Source organism: Tauraco erythrolophus, chromosome 25 (genome assembly GCF_009769465.1).
Source record: "Tauraco erythrolophus isolate bTauEry1 chromosome 25, bTauEry1.pri, whole genome shotgun sequence".
NCBI lineage: Eukaryota > Metazoa > Chordata > Aves > Musophagiformes > Musophagidae > Tauraco > Tauraco erythrolophus.
The window spans coordinates 388,083-410,031 of NC_141489.1; the positions used below are offsets into that span (position 1 = coordinate 388,083).

The 21,949-nt window shown below is 61.4% G+C and overlaps 3 protein-coding genes across 5 annotated transcripts; 2 read left to right on the forward strand and 1 right to left on the reverse strand.

Moving 5' to 3' along the window:
• Positions 1 to 1,362: 1,362 nt before the first annotated feature.
• TUBG1 (tubulin gamma 1) lies at positions 1,363 to 8,732 on the reverse strand. 2 transcript variants are annotated; one of them, XM_086626446.1, is made up of 11 exons: positions 8,672 to 8,732; positions 8,376 to 8,488; positions 7,575 to 7,742; positions 7,247 to 7,315; positions 5,890 to 5,969; positions 5,184 to 5,310; positions 4,334 to 4,420; positions 3,935 to 4,084; positions 2,534 to 2,686; positions 2,075 to 2,236; positions 1,363 to 1,647 (listed from the first exon to the last, which is right to left on the reverse strand). In XM_086626446.1, the coding sequence occupies exons 1-11, from the start codon at positions 8,718 to 8,720 to the stop codon at positions 1,450 to 1,452; spliced, it is 1,356 nt and encodes a 451-aa protein (XP_086482572.1). In that variant the 5' UTR covers positions 8,721 to 8,732; the 3' UTR covers positions 1,363 to 1,449. The 2 variants fall into 2 exon arrangements, with proteins under 2 accessions (XP_086482572.1, XP_086482571.1); XM_086626445.1 differs by having other exon boundaries at positions 7,220 to 7,315.
• Positions 8,733 to 9,004: 272 nt separating this feature from the next.
• RETREG3 (reticulophagy regulator family member 3) lies at positions 9,005 to 17,118 on the forward strand. The gene is made up of 9 exons (XM_086626647.1): positions 9,005 to 9,186; positions 9,734 to 9,840; positions 11,542 to 11,572; positions 12,699 to 12,825; positions 13,513 to 13,597; positions 14,012 to 14,149; positions 14,652 to 14,731; positions 15,247 to 15,379; positions 15,867 to 17,118. The coding sequence occupies exons 1-9, from the start codon at positions 9,005 to 9,007 to the stop codon at positions 16,298 to 16,300; spliced, it is 1,317 nt and encodes a 438-aa protein (XP_086482773.1). The 3' UTR covers positions 16,301 to 17,118.
• A 748-nt stretch (positions 17,119 to 17,866) lies between these two features.
• PSMC3IP (PSMC3 interacting protein) lies at positions 17,867 to 20,420 on the forward strand. 2 transcript variants are annotated; one of them, XM_086626584.1, is made up of 8 exons: positions 17,867 to 17,900; positions 18,009 to 18,115; positions 18,266 to 18,355; positions 18,420 to 18,531; positions 18,635 to 18,780; positions 19,235 to 19,312; positions 19,792 to 19,851; positions 19,933 to 20,420. In XM_086626584.1, the coding sequence occupies exons 1-8, from the start codon at positions 17,867 to 17,869 to the stop codon at positions 19,990 to 19,992; spliced, it is 687 nt and encodes a 228-aa protein (XP_086482710.1). In that variant the 3' UTR covers positions 19,993 to 20,420. The 2 variants fall into 2 exon arrangements, with proteins under 2 accessions (XP_086482710.1, XP_086482711.1); XM_086626585.1 differs by having other exon boundaries at positions 19,235 to 19,288.
• Positions 20,421 to 21,949: the final 1,529 nt, after the last annotated feature.

The following is a 21,949-nucleotide window of genomic DNA, read 5'->3' on the forward strand; positions in this document are numbered from 1 at the left end:
CAGCGGGGCCTGGGACGAGTGGCAGGGAGGAGCGGCACAGCGTGTCCTTGGGCGCGGGGACCGCCGTCCCTCTGGCCAGCGCTGCCGGGAGCCGCGCTGCTCGCTGCGCCCTTTGGCATTTCATCAACAGCACAGGCGGTGCTGCGGCTCCGCTTCCAGCTCCCCGGCACCCCCTGGCACTGGCCGCCCCGGGCGGGGAGAGCTGCCCCAGCAGCGGGCGCCTCTGCGGGGCCGCTGCCAAAGAGGGCGTGGGAGCCCGCTGCTGCCATGGCAGGGGGGTATTTTTAGCCTGCTGCTCTGTGCCACGGGGTCAGAGGAAAAGGCTAATTCTCACCTTGGGCTGCCTGGGCTTGGGCCGGCGCCAGCGCTGCCCCACAGCCCCGTCCCTCGCAGCCTGACTCATGCCGGGCAGGACCAGCGCTGGTGTGTCCCTCCGTCCCCACCCGACACTGGCCAGCCCTGAGCCTGTGTCCTCTGTGGTGCCATCCATCCCCTGCCTCGGATGCAGAGTGGCGAGGGCACCCCTAGCCCCTTGGAAGCCTCCATGCTGCATGGGGTCTCGCCCCTGTGAAACATTTAACGCGGGCACCCGCGTGCCGGGCAGGCAGGAGGTGCCAGCTCCCGTCCCCGGTCAGTCGCACTGGCAGGTCCTTCCAGTATTTCTGGCTCTGCCGCAGCGGTCGCCCGGTGCCGCCTGGGCCCAGACGGCACGCTGCCGGCTGGCTCCAGGCCAGGGCAGCGCCGGCCCTGCACACCGCCAGGACGTGCAGGTGAGCAGCGGTGCCGGTTCAGCGCTCCCACCGAGACGGGACCCCGTCGCACTGCGGCTGCGCGGCGAGGCCGGCCAGCTGGCCAAGGCGAGTGCTGGCCCCGGCAGCGCCTGCAGCTGCTGCTCTGCCTGGCTGCTCGCTCCAGGAGCTGCGCAGGCAGCGTCAGTGCAGGAACAGCCTTTATTAAAGCAAAATAACCTACAAAAATATAGATACAGCCTGTGCCCCAGGCCTGATCTGGCGAAGGAAGAACAAGGCTCCTGCCCAGGGCAAGGACTGGCTCAGCCACACGAGCCTTGGGCCGCAGGGGTCACGTGCACCCGACTCCTTGGGCCAGGCCCCTTCCAAGCCCCCGGCTTCGCTCCCATCCTCCTCCGAGCCAAGTGTGGCTCCCTCGGGCAGAGGTTCCCAACCAGCACAGCGCGCAGCTGCCCCAGTCCTGTCCTGGGCCGGGGCACGTGGTGGAGCAGAGGCTGTCCCCTGCCAAGGGTCTGCAGGGGCAGCGCTGCTCCCTGCGGAGCCGCTTCCGCTGAGGAGCGCAGCGTGTGTGTGCAGCCGGCGCGACGCCTCCGCCGCGGCCGGGCAGCGCTGAGGGGTGCTGAACGTGGGCACGGCAGAGACGAGCCCTGCCGGTGCGTGCGGAGGTGGCTGTGGGACCCCCCGTCCCCTGGCAGGGCACTCACTGCTCCTGCGTGCCCCAGGAGATGTAGTCGGGGCGCGTGGCCGCGTGGTACTCGTCGATCAGCTGCTGCACGATCTCCCGGGAGTTGTCCAGCTCGTCGAAGTTGTCCTTGAAGATGTCCTCCTTGCGGAACTGCTCCAGGAAGGCCTCCCGCTTGCGCAGCTTGTCGTACTGCCGGCACGTCCGCTCAAACAGCTGGAAAGCAGCGCGCAGTCAGACGGGCCGGAGATCCTGGGGGATCCCGCGGGGCCGGGAGGGGTCCCCGACCTCCTCAGGCTGCTGCCTGGGAGGGGGCAGGTGGGCAGTGCCAGGCTGGCTCAGCAGTAGCTGCCACTCTGCACCCAGCCAGCCCTTGGGATCAGCTCCTGCTTCCGAGGCTGCCTTTGGCCGGGGAGAGGGAGCCCTGCCGCAGCCTGCGCTCGGGAGAACGGCGCCAGGGGGAAGCAGGACTGACGGGAGCCCGGAGCAGACCTGAGCTCTGCTGTGCCCCAGCTGGAGCTGCCCACCTCCCCTCCTCTGTGGGCCCTGCCCCGGCTGTGTGAAAGACCCAGAGAAGACTTTGCAACTGGAAGGACATCAGAGCGGCGCAGCTGCCGGCGCAGTGCGGAGGGAAGGCACTCACCGAGGAGATGTTGGTGTGGTTTGCCATCATGAGGCCGCTGACGCGGTGTGCGGAGGGCAGGTACGGGGACTTGCGGGACAGAGCCACCTGGATGCTGGCAGGACCCCAGGGGATGAAGTTGGCCAGCTTCCTCTCCCGGATCCGCTGCAGACTCTTGTGAACCTGGTGGGACGAGAGCAGCACGGGGTGATGGGCAAAGCAGCCCGGTCCCAGCAGACCCCGGAGCTGCTCCTCGCATGTCGTACAGCCTCAGGAAGGCAGATTTCAGCAAACGGCAGGTAGGGAAGCTCCTCACGGCCCTTCGACGGGGCCAGGGCCCACACAGGAGCAACTCGGAGCCAGTTCTCAGGCACCGCTCAGTCTGGCCCCAGAGTCCCCACGCAGGAGGACAGCGACTGTGCCCTTCCCTGGCAGGCTGTGCCACCTCCATCAGCATCTGAAACCGCCGTGGGAGCTCACCTGCGTAGGATCCACCTCTCCCTGAATGATGTTGAGGATGGCGATGTAGCAGTGGTTGGTCTGCCTGTCTCGCCCTGTGGACACCATCACGTTTTTAGGCTGCAGCAATCTTCGCATCACGTCCAGGACTGTGGTTTTCCTCACGCTAGCCACCTGCAAATGCCAGCCAGGGCTCAGGGGGAGCGGGCATGCTGCTGCCGTGCCCTCCCGCTGCCCTGCACAAGCACATGGGAGCAGAGGGCGGGTGGACAGCACAGCCCTCACCCACGGATGGAGCCACGTGCAAAACGGCATGCAGGACAGGCAAACCCAAAGGCACACAACGGGCACAGCCAGGCTGAGAACCGGAGTGCTGGCGGAGGCTCCGACACGAGGGTGCTGAGCTGCCCCCCGCAGCACAGCAGGGGCTGCGGTGAAGCTCAGCTGAGACCAGAGCGACAGGGACGCGCTTCATGGTGTTGCTGTCAAACTTCTGCCCTGTTCCACTGCCGAGGCAAGGAGCGGGGCTGGATGCGGCACCCCCTCCTACCTCACCCTGCGCTGAGCCCACTGCAGTCCCCGGGGGCTTTGCCCAGGGGCTGTCTGCCATGGGGGCCATGGCCAGGGCCGGCACCCGAAGGACTGCCCACAGCAAGGGCAGCGTGGCAGCCCCGTTCCAGGCACCGTCTGAGCTGCTGGCTGAGCCCCCCACACTCCTCCCTGGGAGGACAGATCACACACTCGATACCCTTTTCAGAGCCAGCAGTTTTTCAGATTTGCTCCTCTGAGTAACATCCTGAGGAAACGCACACAAGGAGAGAACAGCAGCTGTTAGCTCCCGGCACAACTGCGACGCGGCCAACGCAGGTGAGCGCCTCTCCAAACAGAACTGCCCACTCTCACCAGGGCGGCCGAGGGGGCATGGGCTGGGCATGAGCTAAAAGCAAGTGGTGGTGTTTGATGCAGCTGAGGGGTGACAACCCCCTCCCAGAACACAGATCAAGTTCCAGGAAGGGACTGATGCCTGAAGCTCCGATCACTCTTGGCATGACAGTGATCAACAGTGTGTTCTGACCCAAAGGGTCTGGGCTGGCAGCCCACTGGGGTGGCAGGACTGGCAGGGCCGCTTTGCTGGGCTTGCTCCGATCATTCCTAAGGGTGGCTTTTGTCAGACCAGAGACTCCGGTCTCTCCCATAGCTGCTGCAGCCATCCCGATGCACACAGCGGGTAACCCAGCACGAGCACAACTGCCTGCTCGCGTCTGATTCATATTGCATGCGGCTGTCACGCCATGTGGGCACACGGGGCCGGGATTTGGAACCTGCAATTACGGCTCACGCCACCACCGCGGCACGGCCGGGTGAGCATGGCAGCTCCTCCCGCCGCGGGGAAGGGGAGCAGAGCCCGGCGGGCCGCCTTACCGACTGGTCAGTGGTGAGCGGCGTGTACCCCGTCATGAGGAAGTGCAGCCGGGGGGTGGGGATTAGCGAGGCAATCAGCCCGATGAGGTCGTTGTTCATGTAGCCGGGATACCTGAGCGTGGTGGTGCTGGCAGACATGATGGTGGAGACCTGGGGGAGAGGACGGGGTCAGTGGCCACATCACCGCACGGCTGTGGAGCGCGTTCAAAACCCGCTTCACGCAGCCACGCCGGGGGAAGCTGGAGTGCCGGAGGAAGCTGCCCAGGGAAGGGCAGATGACCCTTGTTCGTGGCTCCAGGCTGCCCACCACCGCACCCAGCCCATGGAGCAGGCTCAGACCGAATCGAAGACAGCGGGCTGCCCCATGCCAGCTTCTCCAGAGGGAAGAGCCCTTCTCACCAGCTGGTTGATCTGAGAGAACGACGGGTTCTGAATGTGCAGCCGGTCTGTCGCGATCCGATTCAAGGCCGTGTTGTCCAGAACCACCTGCAAGAGAATAAATGGCTCTGGGAAGAGCCTCAGAGGCAGCCCCAGCCACATACCCAAGGGCACCAGATTGCCCAGCACAGGCCCCGAGTGCCGCAGCCTGGCAGAGCCCTCCGCGGCAGGTGCCAGACACTCGAAACCACAAGCTGACTCATCTGTGGAGCGTAACCGACACTGTCAATGGAAGCTCTTCCCTCCCGTCGTGGCTGTGCTCCCCAGCACTTTCCCAAAGAGCACGGCCCCTGGGCCAGCACCTCACAGCGCTCCGCCCCAGCAGCTCTGGCGCAGCTGCTCCTGCCCCGCTGCGTGCAGCGGTGAGCTGGGAGGGACAAGCAGTGTCCTGTAGGACCTGACCGAAGCCCTGGTACAGGCTGCTGGGGCTGGCGGGTGCCGAAAGCGATGCTGGAATTGAGTTCAAGCAGAAGGCTGCAGCACAGCTATGCAGAGGAAGCACAGCCAGTCCTCGCTGCCATGGGAAGAATCTGCTGGATCCCAGAGGCAGGAATGCCAAGCTGGACAGCTGAGCGGGCGTTAGCACAGCGCCCTTGTCCCTGCAGCCACCACATCTGCTCAGTCCTTTTGGACAGGGGTGCACTCATTGTGCATCTGGAGCTTCCCAGGCACACCACACACTGCTGTGGCACGCGCCCCGCGCAGCCAGGGCACTCGCCCCAGCAAAGGCTGCGTTTCTGAGCGGCTGAGGACGGGGCTGCCGTGCAGGAGCCGGCTGCACTGCCGGCCTGACATGCAGCGGGGCTCTTACCACGCAGTCGGCGTTCTGAGTCAGCCTCTTCAGCGTCAGCAGAGAGTTGTATGGCTGGACGACAACATCGCTCATCTCATCCTGGTTTGGGAAAACCGAGTAGGTTTCCACCAGCTTCTTGGGATACCTGGGGAGAAAGCCCAGCCACCTCAAGGGTTAACACCACCAAGCCAGCACTCTCTCCTCCCACGAGCTCCCTTTGCAGTCTCCAGGGCTCAGGACAGCAGTGAGTCACCAGCACTGCCTGCCAGAGTTGGCTCCCAGGGAAGGAGAGAATTTGTCCCAGCAGCGCAGGAGCAGGCTGCCAGACAGCTACAGGCGAGGCTGAGCCATCCGCAGACTGAGGAAGCAGCTGCTTACAGGCCTTTTCAAGAGGCTGCAAGCTGAAACAGGCCGGGATGGCAGCTCAGAACCCACAGCTACAGCCTCCCCCCCTGCCCTGCACAGTCAGGGTTCCAGGAGGCAGCTGCCTGATAAGAACGGCTGAGGAGAGGCAGAGTTCGGACAGCACGAGCCCAGTTTTGGAGCCTCTGAAGTCCCTGGGCTATCAGGAGCCATCCCTTCCCGGGCAGCGTGCCAGGGATTGCACAAGAGTGTTTGGGTGGGGGCGGTGGCTCTGAGTCAGCGGGCTCCAGCTCCCCACTTTGGCAGGGCGCCCGGACCGGGCAGACTGCGGTGAGGGAAGGGGACTGGGCTGAATGCTCACCTGTCATTCAGTCTCTCCAGGAGGTACGAGCCCAGCCCAGAGCCCGTTCCGCCGGCGATGGAGTGGCAAAGCACAAAACCCTGGAAGGAAGCAGAACGCAGGCAGCTCACGGTCCGGCTCAGCCCCAGGAGCAGGCAAAGCAAAGCAGGCAGTGCCACCGCGGCGCCCTCCAGCAGACACTCGCCAGCCAGGGCGAGAACTCCCCGAGACAACTCCGAGCAGGGAGCTGATGTCTGCGGACGGAGCAGAGGTTAACCCTGGCTCCTGCAGACCACAGCTACAGCCACACGGTCACCGGGCCACTTCTGCCAGCGTGGGTGGAATCCACGTCTCTGCACACAACACGAAGTGCAACTGCTGCTCAGGAGCCTCCCGGGTTCCTCCCACCCCAGAAGAGACTTCAGAATAGCTCCAACGTCACCTCCGGGATCCGGCTGCTCACACAACATGGAGGCAGGCTTCTCTGCCCCTTCCCTGGGCCCTCCACGCCATTCCCCTCCTTCTAGAGTTCTCGAGGCCAAACTCCCTCTACCTGACTTCAGGGCAGCTCCTGCCCGCTGCAGGTCTCACAACGGGCTCTTGGGTCTTCTGCCAACTTATTTTACAATCACATTTTCCCTTTCCCTGTTGCCATGTGACAGCCTGACACAAAGACCAGGGAGCCCCGTCTGTCTACGCACAGGGAACGGGTTTACACGGGTAGTAGCCAAGGTCCTGCCAGAGGCACGTGGCAAAGCAGCCAAGAGCTGTGAGTACCCCTGGTGCCCCTTTAACTCAGCTGAAGAGAAAATGAAGCTACAGCTGCTGATGCTCATTCCATGGATTTCAAAGCGCTCAGCAACGTTGGGTCTAAACACCTTCCTGCTGGCAGCCTGTGGCTCCTGCTGCTGCTGCAGGCAGAGGGGCAGCAGGTGCCTTGTTCCAGCACAGCCCTCCCTACCCGCGAGGGCCTTCACCGGAGGACAGGCAGTGCGTGTCCTGCTTCAGCTGATGCAGGGAAGAGCCACGGGAAGGAAGTGGAACAGGGAAAGTAAAAAGCCCCACAATGCCTGAAACTTCCTGTGAACTGTATCCTGCAGGAAGCGCCCAATGTGAGCAGTATTCGGGGCAGAAACATGCCCTGCTGAGGAAGCAGGGAACCTTCCCCAGGTTTCTGAGGAAGCCTGGCAGATGTAGTAGTGATGGGAAAGACCTCCTTTCCCTAGTTCCCCTCTCTACATGTTCTCTGCTCAGCACCTAGAAGCAAGTTGAGCGAGTCTGTGTACACCACAGGGCCGAGTTCGACCCTATAGAAGAGCAGCCTGGCTCACAAAACACCGAGTAGGGCAACCGGATCCAAATCCCCCAATTTACTTACTTCCAAACTGTCGCTCCCATCAGCCTCTCTGTCTATTATGTCAAAAATATCTTCGTGGATTTTCTCTCCCTGTAAGAGAGATCAGACAAAGACTTGTTCCTTTCCCACAGAAAATGGAGAAGAGCTGCTCAAGCCTCGTGCGAAGCCAAGTCAGATCGGCAACGTGACCCCGTGCCCAGGGTGCCATGAAGTGCCAGGCCTAAGTCCCTGCTGAATGACGAGGCAGTCTTCAGAAACCGTGTACAGAGCCTGACACGAGAAAGCCACGATGAAGCCTCACGCCTAACGAGCTGACCTGTGTTTGCACCCAGGAGCTCCAGAGCTTTACCTGTGAGAAGCCACTGGCCCAGTTGTTCCCAGCTCCCCCTCCATGCTCTGACAGGTAGATGTTTTCTGGGTTGTAGAGGTTGGCGTATGGGGAGTTCAGGATGGAGTGGATAACCCGGGGCTCCAGGTCCAGCAGCACAGCTCGCGGGATGTAGTGCTCGTCATCTGCCTTTAACAAGGAGCAGTAAGATCACGACGCAGCCACAGCTCAGCATGGCTGCTTGCTGCAAGAGAAACTGCAGGTGCCTGTGCCACCCCCTGGCACGGGAGAGCATGGCACAGCCAGCGTCTGACGGGAAGAGGAGGAAGGGAAACTCGTGATGTGTGGCCCGTCCGTAACGCAGCATCTCGCTGCGCCCCAGAGCGTATCCTGAACACTGGGCAGGTGGAGGGGGGCAGCTCTCCCCCACACGCGGGCGCTCGCGGTGGTTACGTAAGGTGGTATCTATGGCAGCCTCGGCCTCACACTTCTGCCTCCACAACACATCCATTTCCAGAACCTGGAGCGCAGACAGGCCTGGCAGCGTGCTGCCTCGCCGGAGCGTGTGGGTGGGCTGCCACCCGAACCCACCCAGGGTGAGCGTCAGCCCACCAGCCCCTGAGTGGGGGGAGCTGCTGGAGAGCGCCGGAGCAGCCACAGACAGCCCCGCCTGTGTTCCCCGGGCACGGCTCAGGGCACGGCTCAGGGCACGGCTCAGCCCGGTGCGAGGGGCGGCGCATCCCGCAGCACGGCGTGCCCGCTGCGCGCCCTGGGCGGGCACGGCCACCCCGCAGAGCCCCGGCCGGGGCAGCCCCGCGGTACCTGGTAGAAGAAGACGTCCTTGCGGTCCGTGCCCTCGGTGGCGAACTCCTCCACGATGCCCTCGGGGCTGATGCCGTGCTCGGCGCAGAGCTGCTTCCAGAACTCGAACCCGACTGCGGGGGGGGGGGGGACCGGTCAGCACCCGCGCCGGGCAGGCCCCGCCCCCCGGAGCAAGCCCCGCCCCCGGAACAAGCCCCGCCCCGGGCCCGGCAGGCCCCGGCCCCGCCCCCGCCCCCCGCAGCATCCCGGCCCCGCCCGGGGCGCGCTCCCGGCGCGGCTCCCCGCCGCCCGCTCACTCTGGTTGCCGCACTGGCCCAGCTGCAGGGTGATGATCTCCCGCGGCATCGCGGCCGACACTCCGCTGCGCCCCGCTCCGCTCCGCCCGGCTCCCCGCCGCCCGGCCGCGTCTCCCGCCCGGCGCCAACAGCACTGCGCGTGCGCGCGGCGCACTTCCGGGAGAGCGCCGCTCCGCGGCGCCTCGGTAACGCGCGTGCGCCCCGGCGGGCAACGGCGGTCGCTCAAAGATGGCGGCGCCCGGCGCGGCCCCGTTTCCGGCGGCGGGGGCGGCCATGTCGGCGGCGGCCGCGCGCGCGCGCGGGGCGGGCGGATGTTGACGCCGTGAGGGAGCCATGGCGGCGGCGGGGCCCGGCGGGCCCGGCGAGCGGCAGCGGCGGGTGCAGGAGCTGAGCGCGGCGCTGCGCGGCCGCCTGGGGCCCTACGAGCCGCTGCTGAGCGCCGCGCAGGCCGCGCTGGTGTGGGAGCGGCCGGGCCGCGGCGCGCTGTGCTGGGCGGCGGCGCACGGCCTCTTCTGGTGAGCGGCGGCGGCGGCGGCGGGCCGGGGCCGCTCCCCCGCGGGGCGCCGGGCCGCGGAGCGGGGCCGGTAGCGGTGTCGGTAGGCGCGTCCCGGGAGCCCGCGGTTGCGTTCCGCGCCGCGCTGCCCCGGCGGGTCTCGGGCGGCGCTTGCGGCTCCCGCGTTCCGGTCCTCCCGGGGGGAACGGTCCCTGCGCTCCGCGCAGCGCGGCCCGTCTCCCCGCGCTGGCGGAGAACGGTGGCGGCCGGAACCGGAGCCGAGCGGGCGGCGTACGAGCTTCGGCCCGGGAGCTGTTTCGGCGGACACGGAGCCTGGCAGCGCCGCTGGCTGCCCCAGCGCTGCTCGCCCTGTCTGGGCGCACAGGGCTCCCGCCGTTCTGCCGTCCGGGCAGGAAGGGGTGAGGCCGGGCCGCCGGGCGGGGTACGGACTGACCGGCACTCGCTCGCCTTTCTCTGCCTGTCGCTGCTCCGGAGGGACCGACCTGTTTCCAGTTGCTCTGCGTCGCACAAGTCTGGTCGGTACCGACTTGTTTGCGTCTGCCCCGCAGGTTTGTCGCTCTGACGTCTCTTCGCTTGCTGTTCCTGGTGGCGCTTACCCTTATCGTGGTGGTGTGTCTGGATCAGTGGAAGAACAAAATCTGGCCTGGAATTGGCGGTAAGCTGCAACGTTTGAGTTGATACCAGCAAATCAATTAGTGGTTTTAGCCCTAGAAGGATATAGGCTCTGCACTGCCTGCAGTTAAATAGTTAAAATGCTGGAGTTTGTGCTCTGTGAGTCTGGAAGCAGGCGCGAACACAGTAGGCGAACACAGTAGGCGTGTGTTCTGGTTTTGGCTGGGTAGAGTTAATTTTCTTCCCAGTAGCCGATGTAGTGCTGTGTTGCGGATTTAGTGTGCGAATAAAGCTGGTAGCACGCTGGCGGTGTAGCTGCTGCTAAGCAGCTCGACAGGAAATCAGGGATTTGCAGCTTCCCCTGGCAGCGAGGGTGCACGGGAAGCTGGGAGGGAGCGCAGCCCGGACAGCTGACCGGGGTGTCCGGGGGATATTCCCTCCCGTGTGACGCCGAGCTCGGTGTGTAGCCGGGGGGCAGGTTAGCCGGGGGGCCGCCGCTGGGAGCGTTTGCGCTGTGCATCGCGCGTTTTGTGTGGGGGTTTTATTTGTTGTTATTCCCTTCCTTTTCTGTTCTATTAAGCTGTCTTTATGTCAGCCCATAAATTTTACGTTTTTTCTTCCAATCCTCTCCCTGATCCCACTGCGGGGGGGAGAGTGAGCGAGTGGCTGTGTGGTGTTTAACTGCCTGGCGGGTTACACTCTTACAGCACGTTCTTCCTGGAGTTGGAAAATCCCGACCTGTGTGCACGTAGGAAGAGCTTTTTGTGCCCGTGACACTGGTATTTGTCTCATGGCTTTGAAACGTGTGGCGTACGCGAGCCAGCGCAGGGTTTGAAGCTGTGATTCACCTGCTGAGCATTCGGTGCAAGAGCAAGAAATTGAACTATATGTGGAATATGCCTGGATTTTTCCTCTGGATTTGTAATAAACCAGCTTCCTGTTTCAGGACAAAGAGGAGTCCCAGCCTCGCTGTTGAGTAGAGGTTTCTCTGAAAGGAGAGGCGTTTTGGCAGCTGTTAATGGAGTTACTCTCGGGCACTCACGAGTGCCTCCGTTCTTTGCTGCCCAGGAGTTCGCTGGCTTTGCGTGGCCAGGCTGGTTTTGAAGCAGCGTGGATGGTTGGCATGCTCCCAGAGCTGGTTCCCCAACTAACTAGCAAGTACGATTCCCAGCTCTTTGCTTCAGCTTGTGTTGTGTGTAGTTCTCGGGAAGACGTTAAAGCTTTCCTCGGCGTCTTGGAGCAGCTTGGCTCAGGCTCTGTAGCTGAAGCGGTGGGGAAGGGTCTGTCTAACTCGCTCATGACCTCACTTTCCATTTGTCAGGATAACTGGTACATCCCTGGGTCACTTTCAAATCCCAGCCTGGGTGAGAAAGTATCCAAAGGCTTAAATGTCTGATGCCTCTGAGTACGGAAGCTGTTGTTCCTTCACCGCCCGGGTGTGTGCAGGGGAAGGGAGGGAGGCAGGAGTGGTATGTTTTGCTAATGCCTGTCACTGTCATCGGAACAGCCTTCCAGACAACGTCCAACAAACACTGAGGAGCAACAAGGAGACTCTTGCTGTTGTGCTGTCACACGTACACGCTCAGAATGTGTTAGGCAGTGACGCGTCTCCGGTTCTGAATTACAGTGAATGTCTTTTCCTTGTGTTCCCCAGCTCAGGAAAGCTTTACTTAAATCCCAAGAGCTGAGCATTCTCATGGCGAGTTCCATGCAACTAATACAGTGTCTGTTCTTAATGTTCTAGTGGCAAGACCTGACGAATTAGACAATGAGAGGTAGGAAACTAATTGCATCCTCTGCTGTTTGGGACTTTGCTGTGATACTGTGTAATTATTGCCTGCACATGCTTGTAATGTTGACTCCTTGGAGCGAGGCAGGAAGGGGGAGAAGGGAGCTACTCAGAGGAGGGAGGAAGGAGCCCTGGACTCTGTCAGGCCATTGTGACAAGTTTTTGACTTGCCCAAGCCATTGTATTACACTGAATCTTTGCCTCATACTGACCTCCAGTAACGCTTGCTTCAGTGGTGTAAAACTTCCCCTGCCGCTCACCTCCTTAAGGCACCCTCAAGTTAGAGGTGCTGCCTTGAAAGGAATTCCTTTTGCATGGGCTTCCAGTAGCAGGAAAACATATATTTTTTAAAAATAATGAAGTCTTCTGAGACTCCATAAGAAATGTTTAACAGGCTTGTCCCAGAAGTTGTTACTGCATAGTCCTGATCTGACTGCAGCATTAATAATGGGTTGAGAAACGCTGGGGTGTTGTCTTGCTAATAACACCTTCCTCTCTCTGGGCACACCTTGCTGCCTGCCGTGCTGCTGAGCTGCACTGGATGCTCAACTCCTGATTAGATCTCTTGAGCTGTTGCCAAATGACAATTTTTTTTTTTTTTTTTTTTTTGCAAGAAGCCCAAGCACAAAAGGAGTTGCTCTTCCTAAGCTTCAAGTACTTGTGACTAGCAGTTAGGAAGCACTACTAGAACTTGCCAAAGACAACGCCTCCAAAGTAATGAATATATTAAGTAAGGTACAAGGCTGCTTGTAAACCTTGTGCTGAATTCTTGGGGGTTGCAGTTGACCAAATAAATGCAGAAAAAGCAAACAGATTCGCCTGATTTGCTTCTGCACTGCCCTGTCCCTCCACTAGCGTGGAAACTAGTCGAAGCCAAAAGACTGAATGAGTGAAATTACTGCTCCTTAGCTGCTACGGGAGAACTGGGCCACTCGTGGAACGGTACGTAGAAGGGCTGCAAGGCAAGGTGGTGTTGTGGAAGGCAGGCTGACCCTCATCTCTGAGCCCAGCAGTTGGGGACAGAGATTCTGAAACAAGCGTTTGTGACGAGCGACTTCTGCGCCAACGTCAATGCAGTAATAGCTGTTCTCGAATTCTTCCCTTCGCCGCAGCTGGGGATACGTTCACCCTCGGCTGCTCGGAGTGCCGGAACTCTGTCACCATTTGGCTGAAGGATGGGTGGCTGGGACCAGCTTCTTGAGTAATCTCTTCATTTTCAAGAGGCAAAACCCTGGCAAGGTAAGAATGTACAGACCTCAGCACGTAAAATGTTTGGTGTGGAGCCTCTGCTGACCGCTGGTATCCTGTTGTGGTGGCATCCAGCGTCGGCTGAGTGCGTGCAGACTTTGCCACGGGAGGTCTCCCACAATAACATGGCTGAGAGGAATAGAGAGCGCAGGCAGAATTGTCAGGTTGTGGAGGAGGGAGGAGAAAGCAAGTGTCAGCATGTTTGTTGCACTAGTGAAGTGAAAGTGTAGCTGCTCCTTCTGGAGGTTTCCAGCTTTTTAAAGCGTCTGTCAAATTCATCTCGCTGGATTTTAACAGTCTGAGAAAGTGTGTCATGCTTTTTTTTTTTTTCTTTCTTCTTTTTCTGAGACTTATGCAACGAGGAACCTGTACCATGGTGGTGCTCTCCTTGTCCTTTTCAGCTCTGAGTTCTGTCTTCTTTAGCCTCTTCCTTGCTTTTAGCATACATGCTTTGGGAAGCTCCTCGTGTTCTGAGGCAGAGGCCTTGGTACGCTGCCTGTCTCTCCAAAGCCAGACACCTGCTGTGCCTGTGCTAGTCCAGGGCAGGGCAGCTGAACGCTAGGGAGGCTTCGCTGTCGTTAGAATTACGACTTGACTGGAATGTGCAGCAAACAAGACGGTCAAGAACTGAGTGAATCCACTGCTTAACCTTGTAAACTCAGTCTCGCATGTCTTCAGTTTTGCCTTCTAGTGTGTGGAGCCTTGACTTTCCTGGCTGTCCTGGGCCGGTGTATCCCTGGTCTCTTGCTCTCCTACTTGCTGTGTAAGTACATCTCTGGGCCATTACACGTGAAAAGGGGTCGAGATGAACGGGATCTGAGTGCCTGAGGGATGGGGCTCTTCTGCTTAAAGGGAAAGCTTGTGTGAATGGCTCTAAAGTTTAAAATAATACATTCTGCCTGGAATGTGGTGGTTCTTGACCAGGACTCTAAGGTCTCTGGTCCAGAGAGAACATGTTTGAGTGCTTAGTAACTCTAGATCTGCGCACTGATAGGTTGGCCTCTCAATTTCATTAAATTGGCAGAGGTGGTTGCACCAACTCCAACTGCCTCCCACAGCATTGCCTTCAGTACTCACATCTTGCATACTGTGTGTTACACTGCATCACGAAATGGGCAGGATGTTTGCCAAGTAGCATCCTGAACAAACTTCTAATCAGCATTCCCGCTTACCTCAGTGCTCTCCATCCTGCTGTGGCCCCTCGCTGTGTACCACAGAGTGGGGCAGCGCATGTACATGAAGCTGGAGCCAGCTCTGCAGCGGCTGGATTTCAGGGTTCGAGGCTACATGACATCAAAGCAGCGGGAGAAGCAACGTAAGTTTCTGGGCTGTGTTTCTGACCCTTCGTACGGGGGCGAGCCCGGGAACCAAGCCCCTGGTCTGGGAGCGGGCAGGGCTGCACGTCTGGCATGGCAGTCGCTCCAGCGCCCTTGGCAAATACTTGCAGCCGCTGTGGGAAGGAAGTGAGGCAGCTCTGCCTCCGCAGGAGCCTCCCGGTGAGCAGCTGGTGTGAGCTCTTCGCAGTGCTGAGCTGCTCTGTTTCTCAGCTGCCAGAACTGTGTGTTCCATGTTGCAGTTACCCTGAAAAAAGAGGTGGGACTCGGTGCAAGGTAGCTGCTCAACATGCTCGTCTCTGCAACAGATCTGCAGTGGCCCCAGTCAGAAATGATCTTGTTGCTCTGCTGTGGAACAAAGCGTGCTGTGTTGTGTTGTGTCCCAGCTTGCCAGTTCAGGGTTTTTCTGCTTGGCATAAGGGTGGTGCTGTACAGACCCCTGTCCGAGCAGCAGCAATAAACTTGGACTCTGGTTTCTGGCAGCGCGTCGCCGATCCCTTAATCAGGAGGCTGCGGATGATGGGAGCGACAGCGAGGAGGAGCTTGCTGCGTTCTGTCCCAAGGTAAGGAAGCATCTCTGAAAGAGAAGAGCTTGGCTGAATCCAACCATCCCGCTGCGTCGCATGGACACGCAGCGCCCAGCCCTGTACGCAGCATGTTGTAGCTGAGTTGCAATGGAAAATCAGATGAGATGTTCTCCTTTGAGAGGGGTCTTCTCTGTTCCGTCCTGCTCAAGAATACTGCATCTTGTACCTGGGAGGTCTGAAAGTGCTCCCCAGGCCTCGATCTCCCAGCTCGCCCCTTTTGGCATGGAAGGGTCGGGCAGCGCTTTCAGGTGCTCCGTTGCAGACCTGTCTGCAGCCTGATGTGGCTTTGAGGGCAATGAGTGCTGTGGATTTCCAAAGCTGCTTGTGCCAACTACGGTCTCCTAGGCCAGGCAGTGAAGTGAGCCTCAGATACCAGCCTCCCGTGAGGACTGGGTTTAACTGGTAGCCACTGGTTGGTGTGTTTGGTCTTGAGGCACAGGAATAAGCTTTCCAGTGTTTGATGGTTTTAATTTTTGTCTCCTCTTTCAAAGCTGGATGACTCTGTGGTCGCCAAGGAACTAACCATCTCTGACTCGGAGCACTCGGATGCTGAGGTCTCCTACACTGAAAATGGGATGTTTAACCTTTCGAGGGGCCAGACTCCCCTGACAGAGGGATCAGAAGGTGAGAGGAAATGGGCAGCTTCTCAAAGGGGTGGAATACTGAGCAGGCGCCACTGTGATGGCCTGCAGGGCCTTCTGTCCTTGAGGTCTAGCTGTTTGATGTCTGTCTTGCTGGCCAAGATGAGATGCAACCACCTGTGTTTTCAGAACTGAGCTTGCTGCTTAATTCCTGTGGTGCTTTAGTAGAGCAATGACAGCTGCTCTCCAAAGGCACATCCAGCTCTGCCAGCCTCTGGCTGGAGGGGTACAGGGTGCAGTGCCAAGTCTGGGAGGGGGTGCTTTCTTCTGGCAGAAGGTGTCTGGTTCAGCATCTGCATTCCTTGGGAGGGAACTGGGAGATCAGCAGGCAGCTGAACAGCCGTGCGAGGGGCAGATCCAAGATTTGGTCTGTGAGATGACAAGAAAGGCTGCCGGGGAGGTAATGGCCCAGTTTGTGTGCTCTGCTGCCCTTGGGTGCCGTGTGTTTCAAGTACTTTCTCCTCTTCTAGACCTGGACGGTCACAGTGACCCAGAAGAATCTTTTGCCAGGGATCTTCCTGACTTCCCTTCCATAAACCCGGAAGCAGCTGGCATAGATGACGAAGATGACACCAGCATTGGGATCCCAAGCCTGGCTTACCGCCCACAAGTGACAGAAGATGTGCATCTCCCTTACGAGCAGGAGGAATCCGGCGCACTGCCACCTGTACAGAGTCTCACTACCAACATAGCCGGGTTTGTCACCAGAGGGATGATGCAGCTCGCGCTGTCGGGAGCCCCTCAGCCAGGCTCCTCACGCAGTGACAATCCCCAGAGAGGTGCAAAGACTTACCTTAGAACGGCCAGCTCGGACTTGGACACTGATGCGGAAGGGGATGACTTTGAACTGCTGGATCAGTCCGAGCTGAACCAGCTGGATCCTGCTGGTTCACGGGACCAGTAAGCAATCCTATCCCTTCCCTCTGGTTTTCTATTGCGCGTCGTGGAGGGGAATCCTGGAAGGAAAAGCCTTGCACAGTTACCTAGATCGTCTCCTGTGTGAGTGTGAGTGACGTGACAGCCAGTCCTGGCTGGGAACACCACTGTGACTTGTGACTCTGTAGCCTCGCTTGGATTTGAAAATAAACTACACTGGTAATCCATAGGGAAAAGGTGTTGATGTGATAGCTCCACAATCACCCATCTGTTGCCCTGCACTGTCTGCCAGGACGCTGCTTGCTCCAAACCTCCTCACCCAAGACAATAACTCTGGTGGCTGCAGCTCTGGAGACCACCAGTTGGAGCGACTCGGTGGCGCCAAGGACAATCTTGAAGCCGACCTTCCGGGGCCGGTGCGTGACCAGGTGAACGGGACTGGTTTCCTCTCAGACTCAGTGTCTGGGACTTAATGCTGTTCTGTCATAAAGACAACCACTCCCCGCTCCTCCAACGTGCACAGAATCCAAGTCTTCTCTCCCAGCAATACCCAGCTCCGGGTGGAAGCCAGCCCCTTGCTCCTGCTGCGGACACGGCCGCAGTGTTTGTGCTTGCAGTGACCACTCATCTCCAGTTCCAGCTTTCCAGTGATGCTGTTTTGTAAGAGACGTACCGGCAATAAGACACTACTGTGACGAGCGGAGTCCTGCGAACAACATCTGCGTGCAGCAGCTGCTCCTGCCTTGCTTTTCCCAAACAACGGACGGACCATTCACTAAAACTGCCCCGGAGCGCGTTCGGCGTGGGCAGTGGCGGTGCTGCCCTGCCCCTGGCGCTGCCTCCTGGGCAGCTGCTGGGGACTGGGACGGGTTCTCTGGAGCAGGGGAGCCGTGGGGCTGCTGGGGCCGGCCTGCTGCTTCCCGGCCCTGCGCGGTCGAGAGCCGCGGGGAGGAACCCGACGGGGCCACCGCCACCAGCCCGAGCCCCCGGTGCCCGATGCGGTCGCGTACAGGAAGCAGCAGCCGGCCGGAGAGACGCTGGGTCAGCCGGGCGGCCCGAGCCCCCCCCGGCCCCGCCGCCCCGAGCTGTCCCGCTGCTTTTTCCAAGCCATAGAACCGGTTCTGGTCCCGTTTGTGCAGCAAAGAACGTGCCTCTTCAGGGGCGCCTCCGCTCGCCTCCTTTCCGCTGCTCGCGCCGTCTCGGGGCGGGGGGGGGGCCGGTGTCGGCCGGTGGTACGGGCGGGCGGCCCCGGTGGGCACGTGCTCCTCCGCCGTGCGTCCGACTGGTTCCTTCCCGGGGTTGGGGGGAGCGGGGCGGGCCCCCGTGCTCTGCGGCCGCTGCCTCACCTCTCGCTCGGCGGACGGGCCGCCCCGCGGCCGCCGGCGCTGCGGGGGAACGGGAACGGGCCGGGGCGCGGGGCGGTTCCTCCCGGGCGGCGGGGGGCGCTGCTGCCGCGGGAGCGGCGCGGCCCCGCCTCCTCGGGGCGTGGCTTCGCCTCCCCCGCCAATCGCGGGCGCTGGCGGGGAGCGGGCGGCGCGCCGGAAGTGCGTCACGCGGGCGGCAGGGAGCGGAGCGGGGCGAGCGGAGGCGGGAGATGAGCAAAGGCCGCGATGGCGCCGCGGCGGGCGGTGAGGGGCGGGGGGCGGCGCCGTGCCGTGCCGCGGGTGAGCGCTGCGCCGCCGCCCTGCTCCCGGGGCGGCCCCGGCGGCCGCCGTGACCGGCGGGCTGTCCCGCAGGAGGCGCCGCCGCCGTCCTGCTGCGGTACCTGCGGGAGCAGAACCGGCCCTACAGCGCCCAGGACGCCTTCGGGAACCTGCAGCGGGAGCACGGGCTGGGCAAGGCGGTGAGCGGGGCCGGGGGCGGTGAGCGGGGCCGGGCTGGCGGCGGTGAGCGGGGCCGGGGGCGGTGAGCGGGGCCGGGCCGGGCTGGCGGCGGTGAGCGGGGCCGGGCTGGGGGCGGTGAGCGGGGCCCGCTGACGGCGCCCACCCCGCAGGCCGTGGTGAAGGCGCTGGAGCAGCTGGCGCAGCAGGGCCGCGTCCGCGAGAAGGCCTACGGGAAGCAGAAGATCTACTTCGCCGCCCAGGTGAGCCCCGGCCCCGGGCCGCCCCCGCGGGCACCGCCCGCGCTGACCCGCTGCCTCGCCGCAGGAGCAGCTTCCGGCCGCGAGCGACGCGGAGCTCCGTGGCCTGGACGGGGAGATCGCGGCGCTCTCCGCCAGGGTGCAGGCGCTGCAGCAGAGCTGCCGGCAGACAGAGGCGGGTGAGCGCACCCTGCGAGCGGCGGGGGGCCCTGCCGGGCACGGGCAGCTGTGCCCTGCCCACGGGGCTGTTGGCCCTGCCGGTGACTGGTGCCTCCCTTCCAGAGCTGAAGGACCTGAGTAGCTCCATGACCACCCCCGAGATGGCCAAAGAGATCGAGGAGCTGAGGCGAGACTGTGCGAGTTACACGGAGAGACTGGAGAGGATTAAGTCTGCTGCCAACCACGTGACTCCGGAAGAAAAGGAGAAGGTAAAAACCTGCGTGGAGTGGAGCCAGGCACCAGCAGCAGAGCCCAGTACCAGACCCTTCACCGCGTTACCTGGACCCCAGTCCAACACCGGTGTGACAGAGGCAAGGGGCTGTGTGGGAGCTGGGCTGCTCCGCAGAGCCTGTGTGCAGTGGTGGCACCTCTCAGGGCATCTCTGGCAAGCAGCCTGAGCTGCCTCCTCCCTGCAGAGCTTTGCTCCAGGCAGATGGCCACCATTGGGTCAGTTCATCTTTTCCTGTGCCGGGTGAGCTGTTTCACAGAGAGGTTTGCGTCCCCGCTGGGGCTCCGTGAGATGCTCGTGCTGTTAAATAACTCCCTGGCTGTAGCTGGGGCATCTGGTGGGTCCTTGGCACGAGGTGCTTCCTGCCTCAGGCTCACGGCGGCTTCGTGGGGAGCTGCTGCCTGGTGGGTCTCACTTTGTCTTGCCGTTCGCAGGTGTGTAACGAGCAGGAGCTGTACTGCAAGGAGTGGCGGAGGAGGAAGCGAATGGTAATGGCCGTGCCATCACGCGGAGCGGGCGGGCAGCGCCGGGGAGGTGGCGGTGACAGCCCTGCGGTGACACTGGGTGACGCTGGCACCCTGACGGGGACTTGGCCTCCACTGGGCAGCCTGAGGAGCAGCCCCTGTGTGAGCGGAGTGCCTTGCCACCACTGCGGTGCTGAGCCAGCAGGCCTGGGGTGAAGGCTGTAACTGGAGCGGGGAGTGCTGCGCCAGCCATGCTCGGTGCCCCCTGGGCCATGGGGTTTGGGGAAGACTCACGGGTACCAAGGCAATCCCCTGGGAAAGGGCCGTGGTGCTGCAGCACCCAAATATGCACGTCCCTGCAGAGCTGTGCCCGTCCTCAGGAAACAAACCAGGCTCACGCTGGCGCCTGAGCCGCACTGCCTTGCAGTGCCCTGTGGGGCACAGTGCCCAGCAGCTGTGGGGGGAACGGGGCTGCCCCGCGCTGGCAGCTTGGCACAGCCACCCCCCCAGCCCCCTTGTCTCACCAGGCCACTGAGCTGCTGGACGCCATCCTGGAGGGGTACCCCAAAAGCAAGAAGCAATTCTTCGTAAGTACCCAGGCTGGGCAGTGCCCCGCAGCGGCTGTGGCTCGGCCGGGCCAGGGCCCTGCTGAGACTCTGCTCATACAGGAGGAGGTTGGGATAGAGACGGACGAGGACCATGGTGCCACGCTGCCAGCGGCCGTGTGAGGTGCAGAGGGAGCCTTTGCCCCAGGGAAGAGAAGGAGCTGATGCCAAGACTCAGCCATTGGGGGGTTGTTTTCCTCGTTTTGCAGGGCTTGGGCTTGTCCTGCATATTTATGTGCCATTTTTTCAAATGCTCTGCAGCTGGAAGGATGGTTGGAGCGAGTAACTCCACACTGGGCTGTCTCACGGGCAGAGCGAATGTTGTTTTCTTCCTGCCCTTGAGTGCAGCGAGCTGTGGAAGTCGGGTGTCCTCAGGGGGCTGCGTGGGGGAAGGTGTAAGCACACTGCTGCAGAGTCCCTGGTGTTCCTGTAAGGAAGGAAGCGATTGCCTCAGCGGGGTGAATAAACTATTGCCTGTTGCTGCTGCAGAGCTCTGGGTGTATCTCAGCCACTTCCCCGTGTGGCACGGGAGAACGTGACCCATTAAACATGACGCGTTTGGTTCAGCTGCGCTTCGCTGTGGTGTTTCTCTGTTCAAAGGGGCAGGGCTGGGGCTCTGGGTCGCCGCAGCCCTGAGGGGTGGGGAAGGGGAGAGGCAGGAGCAGGAACCCTGAACCACCACAGCTGGGCTGGGCTTCCAGACACTACCTGTCTGTCTCTGCCCGGGGGGAGGCTCCAGGAACTTGGCAACAGAAATAAAAGCAGAGAAATCATTAAAACATTCAGCAAAATTTATTTAATTACTTTTCACAATAGAAAAATACGTTGCTTTCACACGTGAGGTCTGTACAACTCCACATCCTCCTCCCAAGGCAGGAGCTGCTGCTGGCAGAGGAGCTCCAGGGGTTCAGTCTGTGCCCCTGGCTCAGCCGCAGAGCCCCGGCCCGCTCACCCAGAGGGGAGTTTCTGCAGCTGAAAGCAACATCTCGGTGAGACACAGCCGACCCCGCGCTGCTGGCGGCGATGTGCCGCACCACAGGCTCTGGCTCTGGGGCTTCCCTGCCACCACAGGGCGGAGGACACCCGAACGTGGGGCGTGAACAACAATTCTGTGTGACAACCAGCCCCAACGGTGGTTTCGCTCCTAAACGCAGGTAGAAGAACGTTCTCAAGGTGCAGCACTCCAACAACATAACCGGGAGCTGAGCTGCCTCAGCAACAGTGGAAAACCCGCGTACAACGGACATCCGCTACCCTGGAGTAGGAGCACAAACGTGATGCCAGAGCACAACTCCTGCTGCCAGTGCCACTGCACTGGCGGAGCCCCAGTCCGCGCGCTCTGCGCGGTGCCCACCCATCGCTTGGGCAGCGGCCACATCACACTGCGAAGCGTTTGTGCTGGCCAGAGCCCTGCCCCGCACTGATGGCAGCAGGTGACAGGTTAAAAGGTGTCCCAGAGAGCACCTGCCTGCAAAGCTGACACTGGTAGCACCTCGGGACGATTTCAGTGATTTATGAAATAAAAATCAACTCAAGGCTGGTTATGCGCGTGCCCGTTCTGCGGAGCAGCGAGCGGCGGTGGCAGCGCTGTGCTGCAGCTGCTGCACGAGTTTCCTGCTCAGTTGCGCCGCAGCAAAACCCGAGGACGGATGAAACCAGAACGTTTCAGCACTCGCCAGCGCGAGCAGGGCGAGCACGGAGAGCGCGCTCCCGTTTGCATGGCCACAGCAGAAGAGGGCAGGTTGTAGCGAGTCCCTGGCGCGTGCCGCCAGCGCTGCACCAGGGAGGTTGCAGCTGTGCCGAGTAAGCGTCTCCCTGGCAGCGCCGGGCTCTGCCAGGCTGCCCGGAAGCAGCTACACAACTTAAAATCCTGCCCGAGCTGCAGGAGAAGCCTGTTCCTAGACTGTTCTAACAAACCAACAGCTTTTAGCACGCGCTCGTGTTCCGTGCCCACTCCCGCGGGATCGGACGGGGCTGTATCGGATCTGCAGATCTGCTCTGCCACGGAGAGTCGATGGCACAGGCACACCCCGCCACGCCTGTGCCTGTGCCACAGACTCTCGGGCACCTTGAAGGATCT